Genomic DNA, 23152 nt, shown 5'->3' on the forward strand with positions numbered 1-23152 from the left:
TGGGGTCGCCTGGACAGTTCAGCGGTCTCGGGCATTACGTGAAACGTGAGGAAACATGAAAATAAGGATGATTTCCAGAGCATAGAGTTGTGATTTCCTACCATTTCCTAACGGGATTGCTCTTATGTGCGCACCCCCTGCTTTCCCCTTACAGTTTGGGTTGGGGGGTGTGTGTGTGTGCGTGCACCCCCCCACCTCTTATATCAGGTGGCCAGGGGCTGGTGCCTACATTCGGAGCCCCCCCTGCAGAGCCAAAGCAGAGGGGGGGGGGCACGGCCAGCACAGCAGGTGGGCCTCACGAGGAAGCGTGGCCCGCCTCCCGGGCACCCCGGATGGGCACAAAACTCCAGGTGAGGAGTCCGGGGTGGCCTCCACAGCCGCCTGTCCTTGCCAGTGGATGGTCGCACCCCAACAGGACCCAGCACATGGGCAGAGCAGAGCGGCATGCCCAGGGACGAGGGTCTGGCCCAACCCTGCCAACCCCAAACGCCAAGTGGCACGGGGCCTTTCGGTTTTGTCTCCCGGGAAAAGAGCCCCCCTCGCCCCAGACCCCACACCTGAGTGCGCGTGTGTGTGCTCTGAGGACCGATGTTTCTATTGTTTAGAGGTTTATTTATTATTTGAGAGAGAGAAAGAGAGAGTGTGAGCGTGGGAGGGGGGAGGGGCGCCGAGAGAGAGAATCTCCAGCAGCCTCCACACCAGCGCGGAGCCCAACGTGGGGCTCGATCCCACGACCCTGAGATCGCGACCTGAGCCGGAACCAAGTCGGATGCTTAACTGACGGAGCCACCAGGCGCCCCTCTGAGACTAACAGTTTTGTTGTTTTTTATTTATTTATTTTTTTATTTGAGAGAGAGAATGAGACAGAGAGCACATGAGAGGGGGGAGGGTCAGAGGGAATAGCAGACTCCCCGCCGAGCCAGGAGCCCGATGTGGGACTCGACCCCGGGACTCCAGGATCACGACCTGAGCCGAAGGCAGACGCTTAACCGACTGAGCCACCCAGGCGCCCCACGAACAGTTTTTAAAGTGAGTCTAGATGTGGGGCTTTCGGGAGAGCCCATCTGAGCCTGGTCTCAGGTGGCCTGAGCGGAGCGTGGACGTGGCCCCGTCCCCGCCGCCACAGCCCCGAGGGGGCAGGGCAGGAAAGCACCTCACCGGGGGCTGCTGCCCGAGCACAGGACGCACCACGACTCTTTCAGCTCGATTTATTTTCACAAGACAGACAAATGAGAACCTGGAATAGCTCTTGGTTCTAACAAGAGTTCTTTTCTTTATAAAGAAGAAAAATTGTTCCTCGATTTTCTCCACAGAACGATTTTGTTGTTACAAAAAAATAATTTTTGATATATACATGCCTACTTTGGAAAACCTTTTTGTCCTTGATGGCTTTTAAGACCCGCGTTTAGGCACAGGGCACTGAGCACCTTGTGCCCCAGCTGATTCTCTCCTGTGCCCTCGCCAGATGCTCACTCTCCTTTCCGATTTCCCTTCCGAAAGCATCTTACATGAAATGGAGAAGCGTGGGAAGCGCCCCCAGCAGGACGGCCCCAGCTAGAGCGGCCCCCGCGGGGGCGGTCGCTGTGGGTGGCGGCCCGGGCGTCCACCGCCTCCCCAGGGGACCCGCCGGAGACGACGTTCACGGATGTCTCCTCGCTCTCTGCCAACAGCAGCAATGTGAAGAGGCGCACGTGGCGCCCGCAGCATTTTATCTAGAAAGTACCACCGCTCGGCGGGCCCGCACGCGCCCACGTGCAGAGTGATCTCCACAGAGCGCGGCAAACGTGGCCGGCTGTTTGGGACGCAGGCTGGTAAAATCTCAGGTAGCTCGCCCATCCCCACCCCGTCCCCACAGGCCCCACTGGCCAAAAATACCGCTATCCTCGACTACATAAAGCTTGTGAGTAGCAAAACTTGTAAAAATGAAGTGTACAAAAGGAAACATCCATATAGTACATTTGCACCCTGTATAGAATTCATCACTTAGAAACTGGCCGACAGTCAGGTAGGACCGATCATCAGTAATAGAAAAAGAACCCCGACGTCCGTCGCACGCACCGAGTCGGGGGTTTGCGTGGTTTTCCAGAGAGAGATGCTCATTTACAGTTACAGTACTTGCGGACGGTCTTTATGGTTAAGAAGCCAGTGGAATTTCCCGGCATTTAGGCGAGTCACATTTGATTGTCACAACGTACAAATCTTACAGGTCTGAGACAATAAATACAAGCAGATCGGATGCATTTCTTCATGGCATCAAGTAGCTCAGGTTTAATTTAACACGGCTTAGTGCATTTCAGGGCCTCATTCACAGTTCGACGTCTGTCCCATCACTTTTGCAACAGAAAGTTAAGAAACGGAAGAGTTTATGAGAAAAGAAAAGTCCAGGTGAACGTGTCATTACAGAGCATAAAAATGTTAAGCAATTCAATTGTCTTTGAAAAGAACATTCAGCTGCTGACAGGGCTGACTGGTGTCCACTTCTCTGGCCATCTCCTCAGTCCCCTAACAGTGCTCTTGTCCTTTATGTCCCCAAGCAGCTTATGGGAATGACACCGTCACGGAATTGGACCGCAGCAAATGCTCGTGGTAAAACTGAGCTCACGTGTGTCCACCCCTCAGCCAAGCAGAACACGGTGTGACGTCTTCTGCCCCCAACCCGTCCCTGGGCTGGGGTGTGCCAGCCCTGACAGACGAGGACGTGGACCCCGAATGTCCGCGTGCGCCCCGGCTGCCCCACGGCGCAGGCACTCACCGAGGCTCGCTTTCCTGCAGGAGCTCACTCGCTAGAGAAAGGGGCAGGCACCTGGGCCACGGACGTACTGTGTCCAGAGAGGAAGCAGGTGGGCACGCCAGGCCCACCGTTGTCACCCTAAGCCTCGTTACACTGCGGAAGGGTTAGAAGCCACGTGACACCATGGGACGCTGAGCGCTGCGTGCTGGGGAGAGCATGCTGGTATCGGGGAGAACTTGGAAGCATGAGCTTATGCACAAGGTTGAACAGTTGGGCTGAAAATCAGCGGGCTGGAAAGATTGTGCGGCTTGTCCTCTAAGCGTCTCAGCAGAGACAAAGCAACATGCAGAGAGTGACTTATTCTTCACCCCAAATCTGACCCCCAGCGGTGGCCACGGGGACACGGACAGCCTGGAGACCGCTCTCGAATTGCATACTCCACTCTTTGCTCAGCTCAACCTAATGCTCAGTAACTAAACGAGTGGAAGGAAAGGTTCTCATGCCTTGGGGCACAGAGGGGGGTCAGAGGGACAGACAGGTGGAGATTCAAGATGGGTCAGTGCCCATACGTCATTGTTTATAACTAAGTGCTGCTTACATGGTTGTTTTATGTTGCTATTTAGTGGTTTGTATATTCAGAACTCATCTCTTCAACTAGACGCTGTGCTTCTTGAGGACAGGGACTGCAGGGACACCTCAGGGAGGGCCATGCTGCCACCAAGCACTGGATGGCCAGGGTCACTTCTTCCTTTGGATTAATCGCAAATGAGGACACGCTTTCTTTCTGACCAGCTAAGCCCTTCCCCAGCGCCTCCTAGCCCCATGCAGTGGGGACGGTCACTTACACTGCTATCAGAGTCCTCAGGTGCTGGTAGCTGCCATGGCACCTTAGGAGCCCCTGGAACTCCCCAGAGGGGGGTAAACAAGCTGGGGTCCTCTCCTCAGCTGGACACATGGGTAGTGACCACGACCCGAACTGCACTCACTGGGCAGGGCCGAGGTGCACGCGGGGAAGGTGCCCGAGAGCCGGGCGTGGGTCTGAGCCGAGGGAGGAGCCACCAGCGGCCCCCAGGCTCCGAGCTCAGCCTGTAGGGTGCCCGCGGGGGATGCCCAGGGCCCGGCGCCTGAGTGCACCCCAACCGCGGCCAGCCCACACGGTCCAAGCATTCGGCCTTAATTTGGACATGACGTCAGCAACAGAGGAAACTCAGTTGTAGGGCGTAAAGGGAAAAGAAAAGCACTATTCTGATTTATTTTAAAAATTAAAGGAGTTCCTGTTCCTTTTCCTTCTGAAGTGGATGAAAAGCAACTCCATCCCCCTCCAAAAACAAACAAAAAACCCCAAACATTCATGGTATAGATTTTATTGCTCTCAAGGTCTTGGCATCAAGTGCACAAGCTCATCTGTTAGATTGGAAGGGAATCACTGAGATTTAAAACCTGCGCTGGCCTGGGTCTCCGTGCGAACGGGAGTCCGCGCGGCTCGCTCAGCGACTCCGGGCAGACTCCCCCGGCGCACAGGGGTTCCCAGGGGAGAGAACTTCTCCGGGCAACGAGAGCTAGGGTTAACAGGTGGGAGATCTAAACTGCGTCTTGTAGGTGATGCGTCTGCACGGCGGTGCCCCACGGCTGTTCCAAAACGTCCCAGGTGCTAGTGAGTTAGTGACATACACAGACGGGGACAGGCAAGCAGCTCGCCAGGTGAAGGGAAAGAACCTAAGGCAGTCCCTCCCTGCAGTGCGGGGTCTGAGCGGCCAGGGAGGGGGGCGGTCCTGCCTCAGCCCTGCAGCCTCGCGGGGGCTGTGCTCAGTCTCGCCCTGCCCCACGGCGACCACACAGAATCCAGCATTGTCCTCCTAAAGAGCGTGTGCAGTCTCGAGAAGTCCTCCCAAAACACAGACCTAAGGGCTGATGCATAGTTATTTGTCCAGTTTAGTTTCTATTGTTCCCATCCCTTTCCTCCACCTCCTCTCCTAGAAAACGCAGCGGGCCTCTCTTCGGAATGCTGGTTACAGGGCACCAGACTAACACCGCTAGTTTTCCTTCCCTGGCTAAACAGGGCGAGGGGAGTGTGACTTGCAAACAGCACGCCTGAGGTTTAGGAAGGAAGTCCAACGCAGGCGGGGCGTGCAGCGGGATGCTTGAGCTGGGGCCCAGGAGGCGGGTGCCGGGGGCCCCCCGTGCACCTCCCTCCACCAGCCCAGCGGCCCCAGCCCCACGCCTCCATCTGCAGAATACGCAGCTCCCCTGGGCCGCGGGCCCAAGTCAGGTCACGGGGAGACACCCCATGGCGGGGGGAGCAGGGGGGAGCAGTGCCCCCAAGCCCCAGGGGTGACACCCGCCACACAGGGGCAGGCCACCCCCGGGCCCCAGCACCTGCTTGGGAAAGGGAGGCTGGCGGAGTTGGGGGAGGCTCACCACCTCTACTTTGCATCAGGGAGCGGAGAGCCATCAATAGACCAACTGTAAAAATAAAACCTCTAGAAGCCAACGAGCTCCAAGTGAACAGTCTCCAACCACCTCCAGAAGCAAGGTTTGATGGTGACATACTTTTAAACGAGCATCCAAGAGCCCTGTGGGCTGCAGGGCAGCCCTCTCCCGGCACCGGGGACAGGGGTGTAGCCCCGCGGAGGCCGCAGGGAGAAAGAGGGACAGGGGGCTTCAGGTACTGGGGGAAGGGGCCCCTTCACTATAAAAACAGATGTAAGGTACTTACACACGGGGTTGGGGGGAAACGGGCAAGCCGTGGTCTGACAGTGAAATGGGGCTACCCGTCCATCCGACACTCGGCGTGTGCTTGTCCCCCCGAGAATGCTCTGCACGCCCACCCCACCGGCCGGAGCGAAGGGGCGGTGCTGGGCAGGACAGGTGGGCACTTCGGGGGCCTGGGACCTGCAAATCCTCCATCCTGGGAGAGCAGGGGAAGGTTTGCTGGGGTGGGGGGAGGAGGCGAAGGGCCAGGGTGAGTTCCCGAAATAACCGATAAAAACAAAAATGGGATCTAAGTTTAAGAAGAGAAAGCATCCACAGGCTCCCTCTGGCAGGCAGAGTCCTCTCGAGATGACATCGGGGCGGGACTGGTGATCCCAGGAGTGGCCGCCCCCCGCCCCCGCACACACGTGCCCCCGCGCCCAGCTCCGTGGTGGACTCTCACCCCCTGTGCAGGGGCGTAGCCAGAGTCTTTGTCTGCGGGCCTCCGACGGCTTCACTCTTGGCTCAAGGTTTACTGGTCAATATTAGTCACCAGTTAATACGAAAAATAGTTTCTAAGGGTCTTTTGTTCCGATCTGTGTGTGTTGTTCTGTTTTTAATTGAGTTAATTGGATACCACCGTCAGGTTATGTATGTGCAATCACAGCCAGTAATTATTCCTTTTTCTTAAATTCTTGGTTTCCGTAGCTAGAGCCTTTTTCTATTTCAGTTACTCCTATTAGTCGGCGGACTCCAAAGGAAGCTTTAAAATAGGAAAAAGGCAAGGTTAGACAGGTCGCTTAGCCATCCAATTGGAAAACTGATATCGGGGGTTCCCGACTTTTGCCTCTGACCCCCCCCCCCCCCCCCGCCCCCGTGGGGACTGCAGGCCAGCCCTCTCCCCGCTCCCTCCCCCCTCCCACCGCAGGGGCCAGCCTGTCTGGGGGGCTCCGGGGGTGGGAGCAGGAGGTGGCCATGGGCCTGGTGGGGCTGCCGCGCCCTGCAAGATGCCTGGCACAGACGGGTGCCTGTCCGTCTGCGAAGGTTCCGGGGGAGTCCCGAGAGCCCAGGACTGTGCAGGGCTGTCGAGTAATGCCCATGTCCTCAGAGACCCTCAGACGGTCACCACGCAGACACGGGGCCCGCCCAGCTGCAGCATACGATGCTGATGCCCTGAGAGCCGGTGGCCGGTCGGTTTGTAGGGAGACGGCCCCGGGACGTGGCTGTGGTCCACACGACCCTATGGCTTAGTGGACAGAGGCCGGAATGACTCCAGGTGGAGCCTGCTCCCTACGGGCCGGCCACCTCGACGGCCCCCGGGCTCGGGCGCCGTGGCTGGAGCACGGAAGGCCCCCAGCTCGAGCTTGTGTTACTCGCATTCGTTACCTGCCCCGACGAACCCCAGGAATGTCAGGATCAGGAGGGGCGAGCCACTTGCAAAGACACCCAAGACGCAACTGAAGAGAGGAGACAGGAGGACCGTGGCCCAGGAGAGGAAGTTCAGGAGCGTCCACGGCCGGCGGGGGGGTTTGAACTGCTGCCCCGGAAACACGCCCTTCTGGTTGTACGTCTCCTGCAAGGCGTCCTGAAAGAGGGAGAACACGCGGCTTTAGATGCTCTCCTACCACGAGGGCTGAGGGCTGACGATAGAAATGACTCCACCATCCACGTTCCCATCAATAAAGCAACTACTGTGTGTGCGATGGGTCGGGGACGGCAGGACCCTTGTGGAAGCTCGAAGAAAGCCGGGCTCATGCAGGCGCCTCCGGCCCCTGGTCGCCTCCGGCTACCTCCTGAGGGTGGGCTGGTGGGGCAGCGGCCTTGACTGGCTGGGGGCCCAGAGGCCCGGGCGCCAGTCCCACCATCGTCTGCACCTACTACATTGCCCATGAAAAGCGACCTCGGCTCTCCTTCCTCTGTCTCCGGACAGGAGGCTAAGGAGCAGGTGAGCGCAGGGAGACGAGCTGCCAGAGCATTTCGCTGGTGGAAGAGGTGCACACGCATGCACGCCCCCCTCGGCACACCTCTCTGCAGCCACGGCAGCCATGCCTGGGGCCGGGCCATCTCCTGTCACCGCATCCCCTCCTGTGGGCACCCCTTGCTTCCCGGGGGCCTCTCCGGGAGCCCCTCACCCCAGCCCACTGCCTTGACATGCCGCTGGCTTGGCCCCACGTCTACACCCGGGAATGGTGGCAGGATCCTGCTCGCAGGTGTTGGGAGGGTCGGGGAGGTGAGCTCAGCTCGCCCACCGTCCTGGGGACCCACCACATGCATTCGGGGTCCGCGGCTTCTTCCAGACGGCAGCTCCATACCTTTCTGAACGGGGACCCAGTCCAGGAGGCGTAGCTGGTACGCACACATGCATGTGGCGCGTGTCTGCCACGCGTGTCGGGGAAGCAGTGCTCACCCACGGCACACGGGGACACTCGGACTCGTTCCCGGAGAGGAAATGCTGGGCCCGGCCGGCGGAGGCCATCCCGTGGGGCTGGCTCTCAGAGCTCGTGTCCTCGCCTCCTCCCGACTCCGCGCCTGACCCACCTCCTCCTTCCCCTCGCCAGCCTCTGCTGGAACTGCAGAGAGGGTCTCACCACCACCGCCTGCAGACCCCCCAACCGCATCCACCTGTGTCCCCTCCCGGAAGCCTGGCAGGCACTCGGTCACCGTGGCCCAGACACGAGTGGCCAGGAAGGAAGAGCACTGGACTCAGGACTCTGTCCCATTTCCCTCACCGCCCCACTGCCCGCCGTTCCGATCATGCAGCGAGTGTGCGGCAGGAGTGAGGGCAAGAGACCGGGAGGCCCGGGACGCCCCCCCTGCCGGCACCCGCCAGTCAGCTCCCACATCTGCGGAACGGGAAAACCGCATGGCACGAACTCTGTGGTCCGGCTCCAGGTTACGACTGGAGCTAACAGGTGAATAACCAAAGGCGGGAGCCATCAATGCCTCTCGGAAGCTGTCTGTTGCATCAGGATCAAAGCGCCGAGGCTGGTCACTGCAGGGTCTGCATCTTGCCTGGCAGGGGCCATCCGGACCCTCTACTCACAAGGGGCATCTCACGCTCAGCTGCGGGACGCAAACTGGGCGGTCTCTTTGAAGCGCAGCTCAGAACAATTCCGCGAAGTGCAGAGAGGCTATGCCCACAGGTTACAGCGTGAGTGTGTCTCGGAGACACGCTCTGCAAAGGGGGATACAGCCTACCTATTCACAGACAGGAAGATGAAGGACTAGCACGGCTGTCTCCCTGTCTCCCTGTGGGGGAGGAGTGAGGCAGGGGCGCCTGGCTGGCTCAGCCGGCAAAGCGTGTGGTCAGGGTCTTGAGCGCGAGCCCCATGCTGGGGGTAGAGTTTACTTAAATTAAAAACAGGGGGGCGCCTGGGTGGCTCAGTTGGTTAAGCGACTGCCTTCGGCTCAGGTCATGATCCTGGAGTCCCGGGATCGAGTCCCGCATCGGGCTCCCTGCTCAGCGGGGGGTCTGCTTCTCCCTCTGACCCTCCTCCCTCTCATGCTCTCTGTCTCTCATTCTCTCTCGCAAATAAATAAAATCTTAAAAAAAAAACAAAACAAAACAGGGGCGCCTGGGGGGCTCAGTCGGTTAAGCGTCCGACTCTTGGTTTCAGCTCAGGTCCTGATCTCAGGGTCGTGGGACAGAGCCCAGCGTTGGGCTCCGTGCTGGGTGCGGAGCCTGCTTGGGATTCTCTCTCGCCCTCTGCCCCTCCCTCCCTTCTCTAAAAAAAAAGGGCAATAGAAAAAGACCTTCTTAAAAAAATAAAAGGAGTGAATTAAATCTATTACGTCAATGCTGACAGGTACAAACACCATGGTGACTGACAGAAGAAAAAATAGAACACCTCACATATAGTATGGCACCCTTGATGTAAATTAATTGTGACACAAAAAACAACTGAAAATGTTATTATGTATTTTCAGTAGTATAGAAAAACATGGCAAATAATAGAAAAACACCCCCCAAAAGTCATATATGTCAAACCTTGCCACTTGCTGCATCTGTGTTAGATGATTCTAGAAAGTGAACCTTAGGGACAGAGATGAGGCCCCTACTCTGTCACCTCCAGAGGCCGCTGTGTCCTGGCTGGGCCCCTCTGTCCCCCCCCCCCCGACACTGTTCACACATGCACTGAACAGGCGTGTGCGCGTGAACACAGTCTGTGCACGGCCCGTACGCCACGCCGCCTTCTGCACGGAGCATGTGCGTGCTTGCACATTATGTATTTGCACATTATGTCCCCGTGATCTGGTTCTGCTGATGATATGCAGTTTGTTCATTGCGACTGAATTATCGCAAATGAACACACACAATGTCCTATTTCCCAACAATGCACTGTTACATTATTTTTCCTCTTGTGTTGAACAATACTGTTGCTCACAAATGTCTATTGTAAGAGTTTTAAACTCTCACATGTTGCCATGGATTCCAAGATGGATTCTTCTTTGCAACCTAGTGTGTTCAAGATCCATCTGCCTTTCTATCTACTTGATCACACATGCTGCATTTCTTCTTCACGTAGGCTTTATTTTTCATCCAGAGAGAGTTGTATTCTTGGAAATCATACATTTTACCTAAGTTTTCAAATGTATGAGCATAAAGTTAGTGACGCTACTCTCATATTATTCTCCTCTGCCCCTTGGTTGGCTTATCTTTTCATTCCTATCAATGCTATCACTCTTCTAATGGGTCACTCTTGCCCATGGCTTTCTATTTTATTAGGTTTTTTTTTTTAAAAAGCATTTGGTACAGTTGATTCACTCTTTTGTAGCTTTGCTTTCTGTTAAAATGATTTATGCTATTTTTATTATTTTATTTGTTCTATTCTCTCTGGGCTTACTCTATTTTTAATATGTCTGTGCACGTATAATGTATGTGTATGTCAGTGTGTGTGTGTGAGAGAGAGAGATTATTACGAGGATAAAACATGTATAAGACATTTAGAAGAGATCCTGACACATAGTAAGATGTGTCTAATGTCAACTTCACGATCATTCCCTCGAAGGAAGTATGTCTTTTCTCTCCGGTTACTCTAAGATCTTCTCATTGTCTTTCGTGTTCTGCAATTTCATCGATAAGTGGGGGGTGGGGGGTGGTTGGATTTCTCTTTATTTACCCTGTTCCAGACTTGTGTTTCTTGAACCTGAGGAATTCCAGAAGCTCTACATTTGTCATCTGTGACACCTGCTCTTCACCACTCTTGTCTCTTTCTGGACCTGCCCATAGTTACATATTGGACCTCTGGGTCTGCCCTCTGTGTCTTCTCAACTTCCTTTTATGTTTGCACTTCCTCTGTGCCACATTCTGAGCAATTTCTTCTCAATCTTCCAGTTTACTCTCTCTTCAGCTGTATCAAATCTGCCATTTAATCTATTAATTAAAATTTTACTGTCAGTGCCTAGATTTTTGCTGCCTATAAATTCTACTTGGTTTTTCTCAAATCTGTCTTTTTTCTGTCGGTATTGCTCTTTTGTTTTCAGTTCCTTCTTTGTGCTCAACCACTTCAAACATACTGATTTTAGTCTCTGTTGATCCACTGGCTGAAGTGTTTGGAGAGTTTACCTCTTCTGTTCTGTGTCTCTGCACCCTGTGCTCGTGGTCTGGTTACATGCTCATCTCCAGCAGGATTTTACCTGTGTTCTTCCAGTCCTGCATGTGCTTCTCTCAGGAACTCTGGAATGGTTTGCCTGGAACCACTTGTTGGGTTGATATTTTGGCTTTGTTCTCCCTGAACTATATTGCTAGGATAAATTCAAACCCCAAGCCCCTCTGAGGGCCAACCTGTGATTATGAATTATCAGGGAGACCTTGTTGAGACCAAGAGGAGAAAGGTGAGCGTCAAAGTCATTTCCCTGTGCTGGCAGGTATGTTTCTTTCAGTTCACTGTGCGAGGTGAGTTCCTGCTTGGAATGAGGTCAAACCCCTCTCTTCTGTTTCCAGGTAGGCATTAAAACTCAGGACTCCAGGGTAAGGGGACCAGCAAATGCCACTTGCAGGAGTGTGGCATTCCTGGTTCACAGGCTCATGACCTGATTTTCAGCTCCATTCTTCTCTGACCCTTATTTCCTTAAAAGCTCACCAGTGCCTTTAAAAGGATATTTGTTGTATGTGGAAAGGATCTTGTCATTCTCTAAGCCCCCCTCAATGCTGAAGATGAAGATACCGTGTCCTGTATGTTTGTGTATCTAAAACAAGCCAGTGGCACATTTCAGGGGAATGGAGAAGGAATGGTGTGCTTGGCCCACGGATCTCTTCATGTCACCTAGACTGTGTCTCTTCTATAAATCACACACACACACACACACACACACGATACGTGTAGGCTGTGGATCTATCAGTTTTTACATGAAAAGATGAACCAAATGTGGCAAAATGTGATCAGCCACGGCTGTGTAAGGACCATGCCATCCTTTACACCTTCTTCTAGTGTGTTGATTTCTCACAAGTTAAGAAAGACACTGGAAAGAAGGTAGAAAGTGTTTGAGAGCGACACGGTCCTCCCGTCTCCGGAAATCCGCACGCGTGACCCGCCTGCCCCGTGCGCCGCCCCTCGGAAACCTCTTCCCGAGACCCCGGGGGAGGGGAGAGCCGTGTGCCTTTACCTTCTCCTGGTACAGTTTATGAAGCCACTGAGCCGCTTCCTTCTCATCCAGTGGGATCTCTTCCAGAGGAAATCTCCTGTTCGGGTAAGAAGATTGAAAGCACGGTGACTTACCCGTGGGATGGCATCAAACAGGGGAGCAGTCGCTGCGTGGTGGGGGGGACTCGCCGGCCCCACCTTTTCTGGTCGGGCCTCACTCTCAAGTTCTAAAACCACACACACATCCAAGGCATTCAGCCGGCGCGCAGAGCAGCTGGCACCTGGCCCGCGGGGCGGCAGGGGCCACGGAGGGAGGGCAGGGAGGTGTGTTCTTCCCCAAGGCACAGCCAACACTTTTCACGGGGGTGGGGGGGGCTCACGGGCAGTTTAATGGAACAGACCACGCCCCCGTTTCCACTGAGAAGGGTGTGCACTTGTGAGCTCCAGCAGGAGTTTTGGTCTTTCCTAATAGTCCATTCTTCAGAAATAATCAAAACTGAGAGCGTCTTCCATTAGGCAAAGAGGATTATGTAGTTCACAAAGGAAATCTACTTGCTCCAACTATGAAAAGCAATAGAGATTCAGAACTTTAATCTTAACTCACAAATAGCTGACTTCGGTGACACTTACTTATGACCCTAATCACCAGCGGGATCACCCGCCCAGGAGCGCAGGTGTCTTGGGGGAGACAAGCAGGGCAAGAGGGCGCCCCACGGCAGCCGCAGTACCCGAGGCCGCCAGCAGGGGACGCTAGGGACACACGGGAGCAGGAATGACCAGGGCGGTGGTCTTCCCGCCGGGCACCACCGGGTGGGCCCGAGTGAGAGCAGCCTGCCAAAATCTCCGTGTTTGAAGTTATCCTAACCCTACTGTTTCCAAAAGTGGAGAGCTTTGCTTTGTGGGTTATAACCTGTCAATCTTCACTGTATCTGAAATGAAAACGGACACGAGAACAAGGACATGGACACGGGAGCGAGGGCGGTGCCACGTTCACGCAGCCTCTGGGAACCACTCTACACTCCCGGGGAGTGAAGGAGACGTAGAACCCCTCATAAACAAAGATGCTCTAACTCTGAGGACCCCGAAAGCTCTTGGGAACCGGTGCACCCCAGCTAAGGAGACAAAGCTCAGAAGGGGTGTCCACTGAGGGATGGCCGCCTCCTCCCCTGGTTTGTATCCACGTCCTGCGGTGGATCACCACACCCAGGTCCTCGTGTAGGTCTGCTGTACGCAGTATGAAAAGTATAAAATAAGAATTCAAAAGGATGATAAAAAAAAATAAATATATGAGCACCTATCTCCCGGAGAGGACTCAAGCCCCTTTAAGGATGCTGGCCCCAAGTGCCAGATGAACGCGGGGAGCCTCAGGCCACCACCACCGAATGCCCCTGGCCTTGCCCCCAGCGCAACTGCACCAGGAGGGGAACAGGAAAAGGACTCAAAAGAGGAAAGCTCCATCGGCCGACGAGAGCTTTGTCTTGTTTGATTATAAGCATGTTTTGGACTCACTGGAATATTGCTTTCCTTCAAAATACCCAAAAGGTAAGTATCACAAAATAGCACATTGAAGCTTTTAGACGTTCTAAGAACTTGTCTGTTAAAATAAGATTAGGTAAAGTATAATCCCAGGCTTTCTGCAACAAAGGGGACAATCAACAGAGTAAGGCACAGGTCTTCTCCGGCAGGGGTGACTGTCCACTAGGAGGAGCAGTGCAACCTGGTGCTCTGGAGCCGGACCAGGAGGGCTCGCCCAGCTCTGCCACCTCCAGGCTGGGACCTGGGGCGGTTGAGACCAAGCCCCGGGCCACCCCGACCGCCCAGGGGCCAGCGAGGGTGAGGACAGGCCCCAAGCCCACCACTGCTGTCACTGCCCTGGGCCACAGCACATGTTCTGGTCAGAGCCATAGCCAGGGCTGGAGGCCACCAGGACCACCCAGTCCCCGCTGGTTCCAGAGGTCTAAGGGCAAGGACCTGGGGCTCTCTCCCCGTCCGAGGATGGAATAAGAGAACCTATACCTCCTCTGAGCCAATCCACTACAAACTTCAGGAGGAAAAAGCCCCCTGGCTTATTCTTTACATTCACAAAGTTATTCCTGGTGGGGGAGGAACCGGGTGTGGTTGCTGTTTTAGATGTGCTCGGGATTGACATGAAGTGGGCCTCCGAGAGCCCTGGGGGCCAGTCTGACCGGGGTGGATACTCAGTGCTGGCTGGTGACAGGCAGAGGCGCTAACAGGGCCCATGATTTGTGCGCGCACCAGGGAAGGTCCGGCCTTCCTGCACATTTGAAGGAACCGGGAGGGGCGGGGCTGCCAAGTTCAACTGGGACGATCCAGGCAAGAGGAGGACCTGGAGGGCCGGCCTACAATTGTGCTTGGAGCTGGGGTCAAAGTCAAAACCCCCTTTTATTAAGAACACCAGACCCCTGGGCTGGGACAGCTCACCCTTCTGCCTATGGGAATCCTAGTCACTGTCCAAGCTGAAGCTCAGCCCCTTTTAAAAAGCCTCTGTGTCCCTCCAGCAGGAGAGGTTGTTCCTGTCTTCAGAGCATGCAGAAGGGTCTGCCTTCACCCCAGACCCACTCCTTCACCTTGTAGGACAGCGAGTGCTTCTCGGGTCTGTCCCCACATCTGCAGTTCTGGGGAGCAGGCTGCCTCCACTGGGTGCCCGGGGGCCCAGTGCCAGGAGCTGGGGACACGGGGAGGGGTACTCACCTCACACACATGTCCGCCTCGTACTTCTTCCCATAGAGGATTCCCAGCAAAGACGGGTTCTTGTTTCCACGGAAATTCAGCGTGACGTCGTAGACGGCTGCGACTGCAGGGAGCAGCAGGGGTGAGACCTGGGCGGGCGCCTGCGTCAGCACCCACGCTCACACCCACACCCGGCTCGGCCCCGCACCTGCATCCGACTCAGCCCTGCACCCCGCTGGGCCCCACACCAGCACCTGACTCAGCCCCGCACCCGGCTCAGCCCTGCAGGCTCCTCGCCTCACACGTGGGTGATGCACGTTACTGCATTTACTGACCATTTGTGTTCAGATTTATGGTCTCGTTGCTTTCTATTTGTACTCCCTGTTCTTTGTCCCTATCTTTGATCTTGCCTCCTTTGGGACTCATTAGATATATGTATTTTTTCCTTTTATAAGGTTTTAAGTTACACAACTTTTTCATTATTTATTCATCATTTATTCCATTAACTAGCATTTTATCACCCCTGAAACGCTAGGACCAGCTTACACACGGTGCCTCCACCTACTGGCTCTCCCTTTCCGTCCCGCTGTCCTGCATTTTACACGTCATTCACAAGACCTGTAGTCTTGGACAAATCACGTTCATGTCTTGCTGCACGCAGAGCCCGAGGGAGAGCGGCGGCCTCTTACCCGTCCCTCGGAGGCACTGGACCGCCGTGGTGAAGCCCCTGGTTCGGGGCAGCAGGTGGTACTTGAGGACGGGCAGCCCCTTGGAGATGGCCACCTCCATGCTGACGCGGTGCTTCTTCTCCGTGAAGCGCGTGCCCTCACAGTACAGAAGGAACTAGGGCATGGGGGGGACAGGGGTTATCCCAGGCGACGGGCTCCAACGTTGCCCCCACCGAGCATGTGCTGCTGATCTGGAGCAATGACACAACACTCTAGTGACAAGTGAGGTGTCCTGTACAATGTGACTGGATTTAGGGCTGCAATCCACACTCCAGCCACACGGAGCCCCTCCGAGAACAGCAAACAGCACGGCACGGATTCTCCAAGAATGCCAAAGACAGCTGCCCAGAAAGAACTGGAACAGGAAGGGGTGCCCAGGCAGCAGCCTTCCCACCAGTGACTGGAAAATCGTTAGTCTGTTATCCATTTGCCTCAACATGAGGATCAGAAATGCAACTAAGTAGCCAGTTCTCAAAGAAATACTTCCAGGGACCAGATTAGAAACAGAAACGATGTCCAAACTGACCGATGGCCACTACTTCGGACGGCTGGCCCATCAGACTCATGGAAGGGGCTGGAAAAATAGGAGGAAGCCCCCGCCCCAGGGGCCTGAGGGGTGGATGTTCTTGAAAGCAAGCTAAATCTTCTCTGAAGTACAAATCGATCCCCAGAACCACAGGGTCCCTGGGGTCTGCTGTGCAGCCTGGCTCCCCGGAAGCTACTCCCTGCAGAGAATGCCCCCCGAGGGGCTGGGCAGGTGCTCTCAGGGCGGCTCCATCGCACAGCGGAGCCAGGGATGCAGGAAGGGGGCTCATTTCCTCTCCAGGCCCCCTCAGCAGGGCTCTGGGTCTGCACTGGGGCAGGTAGAAGCAGCTGGCCTGGGAGGGGCCCCCCGGCCTGCAAGCTCAGGTGAGGGCCCTGGTTCTGCTGTGAAATTGCTCCCCAGTGTGGGTTCTCGTCGGCCACAGCTAATCATATAGTCGGGGGCGGGGGGGGGGGGTCAGGAGACCTAAAGGCATCCGGACTGAAGCCACAGGGCACTCACCCACATGTACTCGGGGTAGTCGGACAAGCGCTTCAGCCCCTTGATGACAGTGTCCCGGTCCTCCTCCCATTTCCGCTTGCAGAACACGATCTCCAGGAAGTACCACGTCCAGCCGATGAGGGGCACATAAAGCAGCTCCCTCTTTGCGAGGACTTTGGAACTCTGGAGGGAGGGGGCAGGCGGTGAGGGTCAAGACCCCCACAGGCGCCCCTGGGACTGGCTTGGTGCTTGGTGACTTTGCCGTCAACGAGGAGGCCCTGCTCTGAGCATGGCCACTGGTTTCTGCACGACCCCAAGGGGGCAGGCGTGCTGTCCTACAGACAAGGAAACTGAGGCACAGGCTGGTGGAGAGAGGGGTGCCCGCTCTAGCCACCAGGCCCTGGGCTGCCTGAGGGTGGACCTGGGACAGGCAAGTACAGCTACTTTCACTGCAGTGCTCTGTTCGGCCTGCCTCAGGGGGCCCTTGACATTTCCCTGAGGCAGTTCAGCTGGCCAAGGGAGCTCTGTAGGGACTCTGGATAAGTACGGGTTCATGGGAGGCAATGCAATAAGCCTGAGCTCAAGACAAGCCCTGGGGAGCTGAGGGTGGACCTGACCTCAGACTCTGGGCTCAGAGGGTCCAGGGGCTACACCAGAAGAGAAGGAAAACCCAGACCCCATGCCACTCACTCCCAGCACCTCCCCGGGGTCCCCATGTGGCTCACCCCAGCACCTCCCCAGGACCCTGCACTGCTCACCCCCAGCACCTCCCTGGGATCCCACACTGCTTACCCCCAGCACCTCCCTGGGGCCCCCGTGTGGAGCACCCCCAGCACCTCCCCGGGACCGCGCACTGCTCACCCCCAGCACCTCCCCAGGGCCCTGCACTGCTCACCCCCAGCACCTCCCCGGGACCCCACACTGCTCACCCCCAGCACCTGCCCGGGACCCCGCACTGCTCACCCCCAGCACCTCCCCGGGACCCTGCACTGCTCACCCCCAGCACCTCCCTGGGACCCCCACGTGTCTCACCCCCAGCACCTTCCCAGAATGCCTGTGTGGCTCACCCCCAATACCTCCCTGGAACACTGCACTGCTCAACCCCAGCACCTACCCAGGACCCTGCACTGCTCACCCCCAGCACCTCCCCAGGACCCTGCACTGCTCACCCCCAGCACCTCCCCGGGGCCCTGCACTGCTCACCCCCAGCACCTCCCCGGGGCCCTGCACTGCTCACCCCCAGCACCTCCCCGGGGCCCCGCACTGCTCACCCCCAGCACCTCCCTGGGACCTCACACTGCTCACCCCCAGCACCTCCCTGGGACCCCCACGTGTCTCACCCCCAGCACCTTCCCAGAATGCCTGTGTGGCTCACCCCCAATACCTCCCTGGAACACTGCACTGCTCAACCCCAGCACCTACCCAGGACCCTGCACTGCTCACCCCCAGCACCTCCCCAGGACCCTGCACTGCTCACCCCCAGCACCTCCCCGGGACCCTGCACTGCTCACCCCCAGCACCTCCCCGGGGCCCTGCACTGCTCACCCCCAGCACCTCCCTGGGGCCCTGCACTGCTCACCCCCAGCACCTCCCTGGGGCCCTGCACTGCTCACCCCCAGCACCTCCCTGGGGCCCTGCACTGCTCACCCCCAGCACCTCCCCGGGGCCCCGCACTGCTCACCCCCAGCACCTCCCTGGGACCTCACACTGCTCACCCCCAGCACCTCCCTGGGACCCCCACGTGTCTCACCCCCAGCACCTTCCCAGAATGCCTGTGTGGCTCACCCCCAACACCTCCCTGGAATATCGCACTGCTCACCCCCAGCACCTGCCCAGGACCCCGCACTGCTCACCCCCAGCACCTCCCTGGGACCCTGCACTGCTCACCCCCAGCACCTCCCCGGGACCCTGCACTGCTCACCCCCAGCACCTCCCCGGGACCCCGCACTGCTCACCCCCAGCACCTGCCCGGGACCCCCATGTGGCTCACCCCCAGCACGCCAAACCGCTCACACATGGTCCACCCACAGAGGAAATCAATTTCAAAGTTGTGGTTGAGGATGATGACCACGTGCTCCTTGCCGAAACGGTCCACCGTGGCCTGGTCAGTGAACAGCGTGCACTCCGTGCAGGACCACCACTCCAGCAGCATGACCAACTCTGCAGACACAGGGGAGCGGCGTCAGCAGGTGCAGGACGCTGGGCTTGGATACGGGAACCCCGCTGCAGGAGGTGCCGGCCAAGCCCGTGCTCAGGGGACTTTTACAGAATGTTCATCCAGGTGGGACTTCCAGCTAGAAATGAGTTTTGATGGTTTAGGTTTCATAAATTTAATTTTCCAAAATTGTAATGACCTTTTCTAAACAAAAGTCAGGGAAAAGACAAATGGAAAGCAGAAGTGGAAGAAAACCGTAATCTTAGGTGGACGTCTTTATGTCCTATTATGATTCCCACAGGTGCTGTGATTTGAGGGACGATCACATTTTATCCACAGAATGGGGGCACAGGGGGTGGGTGCATGCACACAGCCAGCCCCAGGGCCACGTGGTCGGCAGTGTGACTATGCCCACCACGGCCAGGCGTCCTAAGAAAGGTGACCCCACAGACCAAGAAGCACGGCTTTCGCACTCAGGATCACCGTAGGACGGCCCCGTTGTTTTTGTGCTCAACACCAGCCCCTCCATCTTCTGATGGGACCGGCCCTGGGGGATGGAGGCCAGGGCGTGGAGAGCAGGCTCCACGTCTGACTGCCTGGGCCTCAGTTTCCCCATTTACAGAAAGGAGAAAATAGTGGCTTCCTTACAGGGCCCCTGGAGGACTCCACGGGCCACAGTTCACGACGTTAACACCCAAGAACCAACGACTGGGGCTGGTCCCCCCTTCCCGATGGGCATCCCCACCAGCCTGGGGCAAGGTGGGGGCTGCATAAGCTCTGCGCCCCATGTGATGCTGATCACGCAGCCTCTGGGGTCCCTTCCTTCTCTGTAAGGTGGGAGCTGGACGGAAGGTCTGCCCCTCAGATGATACCTGGACACTCACCAGCCACAGTCCCTGCCACCCGGGAGACAACCCGAGGCAGGGTCAGCGGAAAAGGCCACCTGTCAGAGGCAAACTCGGCACCAGTGACCCTGCTAGCCCTGGCCGCTTCTAGCCCGCATTCACAAGCCTGGAGAAAGGCGCAGGCGTGGAAGACAAACGATCCCAACAGACCTTTCTCGAGTATTTACAGGCGGCCCGCAAGCACACGAGATGATGCTCAGTATCGCCAGCCATCAGGATGCGCCCAAACCGCAGTGAGACACCCCTTCCCGCTCCTCGGGATGGCTGTCACCGGACACCGACGGGAGACACAGGAGCCCCGCCTGGCGCCGTGCACGTGCTGGGCACTTTCTCGGAAACTGGTGTCCACACGGAGCTAGGGGACGGCCCCGCGATCGCACCCCAGGGATCTGCCCAGGAGCCACGAGAACAGGCGTCCCTGCAAACACCTGTGCACGGATGCTCAAAGCGCCGAGCAGCAGACACCAGCCAAATGCCCACCGAGCCACGGCCGGCCGCACAACCAGTCCCACCGCCGCGTCACGTGACCCAGCCGCAACCTGGGCGAGCCTGGGAAACAGTGAGTCCGTCTTGAAGGACCGACCCGTAGGGGCTGCATGCGATGTCCAGAACGGGCAAACCCACAGACAGGAGGCAGCTGACTGACTGCAGGGCTGGGGGATGGCGGCGGCTGTGAGTGCCTATGGGGTTTCTTTCTGGGGTGACTACACCAGGACCACTGGGCTGTACGGACTGTATAAAGCGTGGATTTTGTCTCGGTAAAGCTGTTGAAAAGAAAAGGAAGGAAAGCAGAGGCCAGGAGGCCGGCCGCTTGCGCATCTGGAAGTGTCCCCTGCTGATGTGGGGGGGGGGGGCAGCTGCCCCCCCCCACCGGGGAGACACAGCCCAGAGCCGCCCTCTCTCTCTCTGTGGCTCTTGTTTATCGGATGGCGGCAGCCCTGGCAGGGCCTGCGCCAAGTCCCCGGGGGTGAGCTGGTTCACAAGGGACTATGGTGGAGACTGTTGCTTCTAAAGAGACTTGTTGGGGAATGGGGGAGCGTTTTTTCCATTATCCTAGTAAGAACACTTGAGACGCGCCCTCCGAACACACCTCCAGTGCACAATCCGGCACCGTTACCACGGGGCACAGGGCTGGACGGCGCACCACATCACCAGCCCTAGGCCCCTCCAGGGTGCGGCCGATTTCAGGTCCCTTTTGGAAGCGGGATGGGGCAGTACGTGTCCTTCTGGGACCAGCTCACCTCACTTCACGCGATGTCCTGAGGTTTCATCCGTGTTGTCCCCTGTGGCAGGAGTCCCTGTGTAAAGGCCAAATAATTTCCCACTGCACGTAGGACCGCGTTTTCTCTATCCGTTCATCCATCGCTGGACACGTGTTCAGACTGTGGGCTCGTGGGAACGACGCTGCCGCGGACACGGGCAAGTTCTTTCTTATCCTTTGTTCGAGAGGAGCCAATACGGCCTCAGCCTCCTGACTCAGAGCCGCCAAGGGCAGGAGTGTAGTGCGCTCCTGAGCCGCAGGCTGGCTCGGGGGGCCCCCTCCCCAGCTGTGTGGCCCCACCTGCGAGAGGGACGGCACAGCCCCCTCCCCGCAGGTGCTCCGGAGCGGGGCCGCCTCGCGGTCAATGTCCATGAACGCTGGCTCTCTCAGCCATCCCTGTGTTCCAGAGGCGCCCAGAGACCGCAGATGGAGGGCCGGATGGACAGGCACCCCAAATCCCCCACAGACGTTCTGTGAGGACGAGCCACAGCCCGTCCCGGAGAGCGGCTCTGTCGGAGCGCACCAGGCTGCTCCTCCCCGCCTGCCAGTCGGCAGCCCAGGGAACGGCGGGTGGGGGTGCCTGCCCATCTCATCTGGAGACCAGCAGCCTCTCTGTCCGTGGAGCGTGGAGCCGCCAGGCGGCTGCCAGCCTGCCGTCGGTGCCTGCAACCCTGGCCCCGCGGGGGAGCACTCTGAAGGAGTCTTGCTGGTGGGCTCCTGGGCCCAGCCCTCATTTTTCGGTGTGATTTCCTTCATTCAGAACGAGCAAGCTCTCTCTTTCAGCCACTCGCTGCACATCACCGTTCTCAAACTCCCGGCATTGACTCGATCTGGATAGAGCGGCTGCGAGGGAGGCGATTTTCTCTTTTCCAGCCGGGAAGGTTCGGCATGGCCAGGTCAGCGGGAGCCAGGGCCCGGACGAGGGTCACACTGGGAACGCGCTCAGGGCGGCTAGCGGGAGGGCGCCAGGCATCACAGGGTGAGAGCAGGGTTCGCGTCCAGCCAGACACTGGACAGTGGCTCAGGGTCATTAAAACAATGATGTGACTGCAGCCCTCCCCACATGCCCCTGTAATCTGGGGGAGCCTTCCACTCAGTCCAATTCGGAGGGGGACACCTGTGGAACACCCCCGCTTCAGCGGGTCCCTCGGGGGCTCCCACAGCCTCGCACTCAGCAACAGAAGGCCGGCGCCCCTCGCTGGCGTCTGGGATGCTCCCCACACAAGGGGCTCACTCCAGTCTGCTTCCCGCTGGGAGACAGGTTTTGTTCTCAGGCTTTCCTCCACTTCGTTGTCTTTGTTACAAAAATGCATTTGTCTTTGCTTTTTTAACCCATCTTCTAAGAGTTCTCAAGTTAGTATGATGTCTGTCTCCCACCCCACCTTTTGTTAGCAAAGTCTGACATCAGAGACTGCTGTCCTCCTGGTGAATACCAGAAGGAGAAGTGAGCCCAGTGGGACTGGAACTCTCCCCCAACGTCCCCTCCCTCCCTCCCTCCCCCACCCCACGCACACAGCCCCCCCGACCCCCACCCCCGCTTCCGCCCTGACTGGTTCTGGCTCAGCCTCACAAACCGGGCATGGTCATTACTTAACAGCATCGCTTAGATGTACCTACTCACCAATTTCTCTGACTGCCCTCTTTCCAGCACCTCAGGCCCTGCTGTATGATAGCTTTTGTTCTTCCTAAAGAACTTTTCCGACGGGAATGTCAGGTGCATATCATGGGCCGCGAGTGCCGCCGCTCTTGGCTGGCATCAGACTGTTCTAGGTCACCCTCGTTTGAACGACCGCCGTCGGTCGGTCTGTCCATTCCTGCCGGCAGTCGGGCTTTCCCGTCTGGGTATTTCTGCACCTGCTCTTTGTCTCCGCCGTGTGTGACCTCCCTGGGGCGTGTCTGAGCGTGTGTGTCCGTTTATTTTCCCTGCTGGGAACACGCTGTCCTCAAGGAGTCACAGCACCACGTCTTCATCCACCCAGGAGGATCCTGTCCCAGCACCGCCTGCCGCGCCCCCTCCACAGATCCAGCCTCTCTCCCCGTCCTCCTTTCAGCCCGTGTCACCCTCTCCTCCCGGGTCTCTGCCGCACACTCGCGTCACTGTGCCTGGTCTCCCGTGAGCTGGGTCCAACGTGACGTCACATTCACCAGCACGAGCTGACAGTTCACTCTAACAATACTCTACAATTACAATTTTTATTTATGGGCGTTCTATCTGATTCTTTTGTCACCGTTTGCTAGTGTTTTGTCTAAATCTGCCGGATGTTTCTTGTCCTCCAACTATGAGTTCATATTTGCTTTGTCTTGATCTGTGAGATTCTTCGAGCCTAAAGTGGGAGGTATTTCCCCCAGACAAGCTGATCCCAAGGGGCACTGCTAACCTGC

General features: G+C 57.3%; 1 protein-coding gene across 4 annotated transcripts in view; it reads right to left on the reverse strand.

The window, feature by feature from the left end:
• Positions 1-1192: 1192 nt before the first annotated feature.
• Positions 1193-23152, reverse strand: part of AGPAT3 (1-acylglycerol-3-phosphate O-acyltransferase 3) — a 153220-nt gene continuing 131260 nt past the window's right edge. For 3 of the 4 annotated variants that reach the window (XM_035030080.1, XM_035030079.1, XM_035030081.1), the window contains 7 exons: positions 18440-18609; positions 16471-16632; positions 15387-15540; positions 14719-14821; positions 12029-12104; positions 6809-7007; positions 1193-6185 (listed from right to left, as the gene is read on the reverse strand). In XM_035030080.1, the coding sequence (XP_034885971.1) occupies positions 6097-6185; positions 6809-7007; positions 12029-12104; positions 14719-14821; positions 15387-15540; positions 16471-16632; positions 18440-18609 (953 nt within the window). In that variant the 3' untranslated portion in view covers positions 1193-6096. Of the gene's footprint in view, positions 6186-6808; positions 7008-12028; positions 12105-14718; positions 14822-15386; positions 15541-16470; positions 16633-18439; positions 18610-20750; positions 20997-23152 lie in introns of those variants that run through there. The other variant, XM_035030082.1, reaches the window with a different exon arrangement.

Source organism: Mirounga leonina, unplaced genomic scaffold (assembly GCF_011800145.1).
Source record: "Mirounga leonina isolate KUSES-001 unplaced genomic scaffold, KU_Mleo_1.0 Mir_353, whole genome shotgun sequence".
NCBI classification, from domain to species: Eukaryota; Metazoa; Chordata; class Mammalia; order Carnivora; family Phocidae; genus Mirounga; species Mirounga leonina.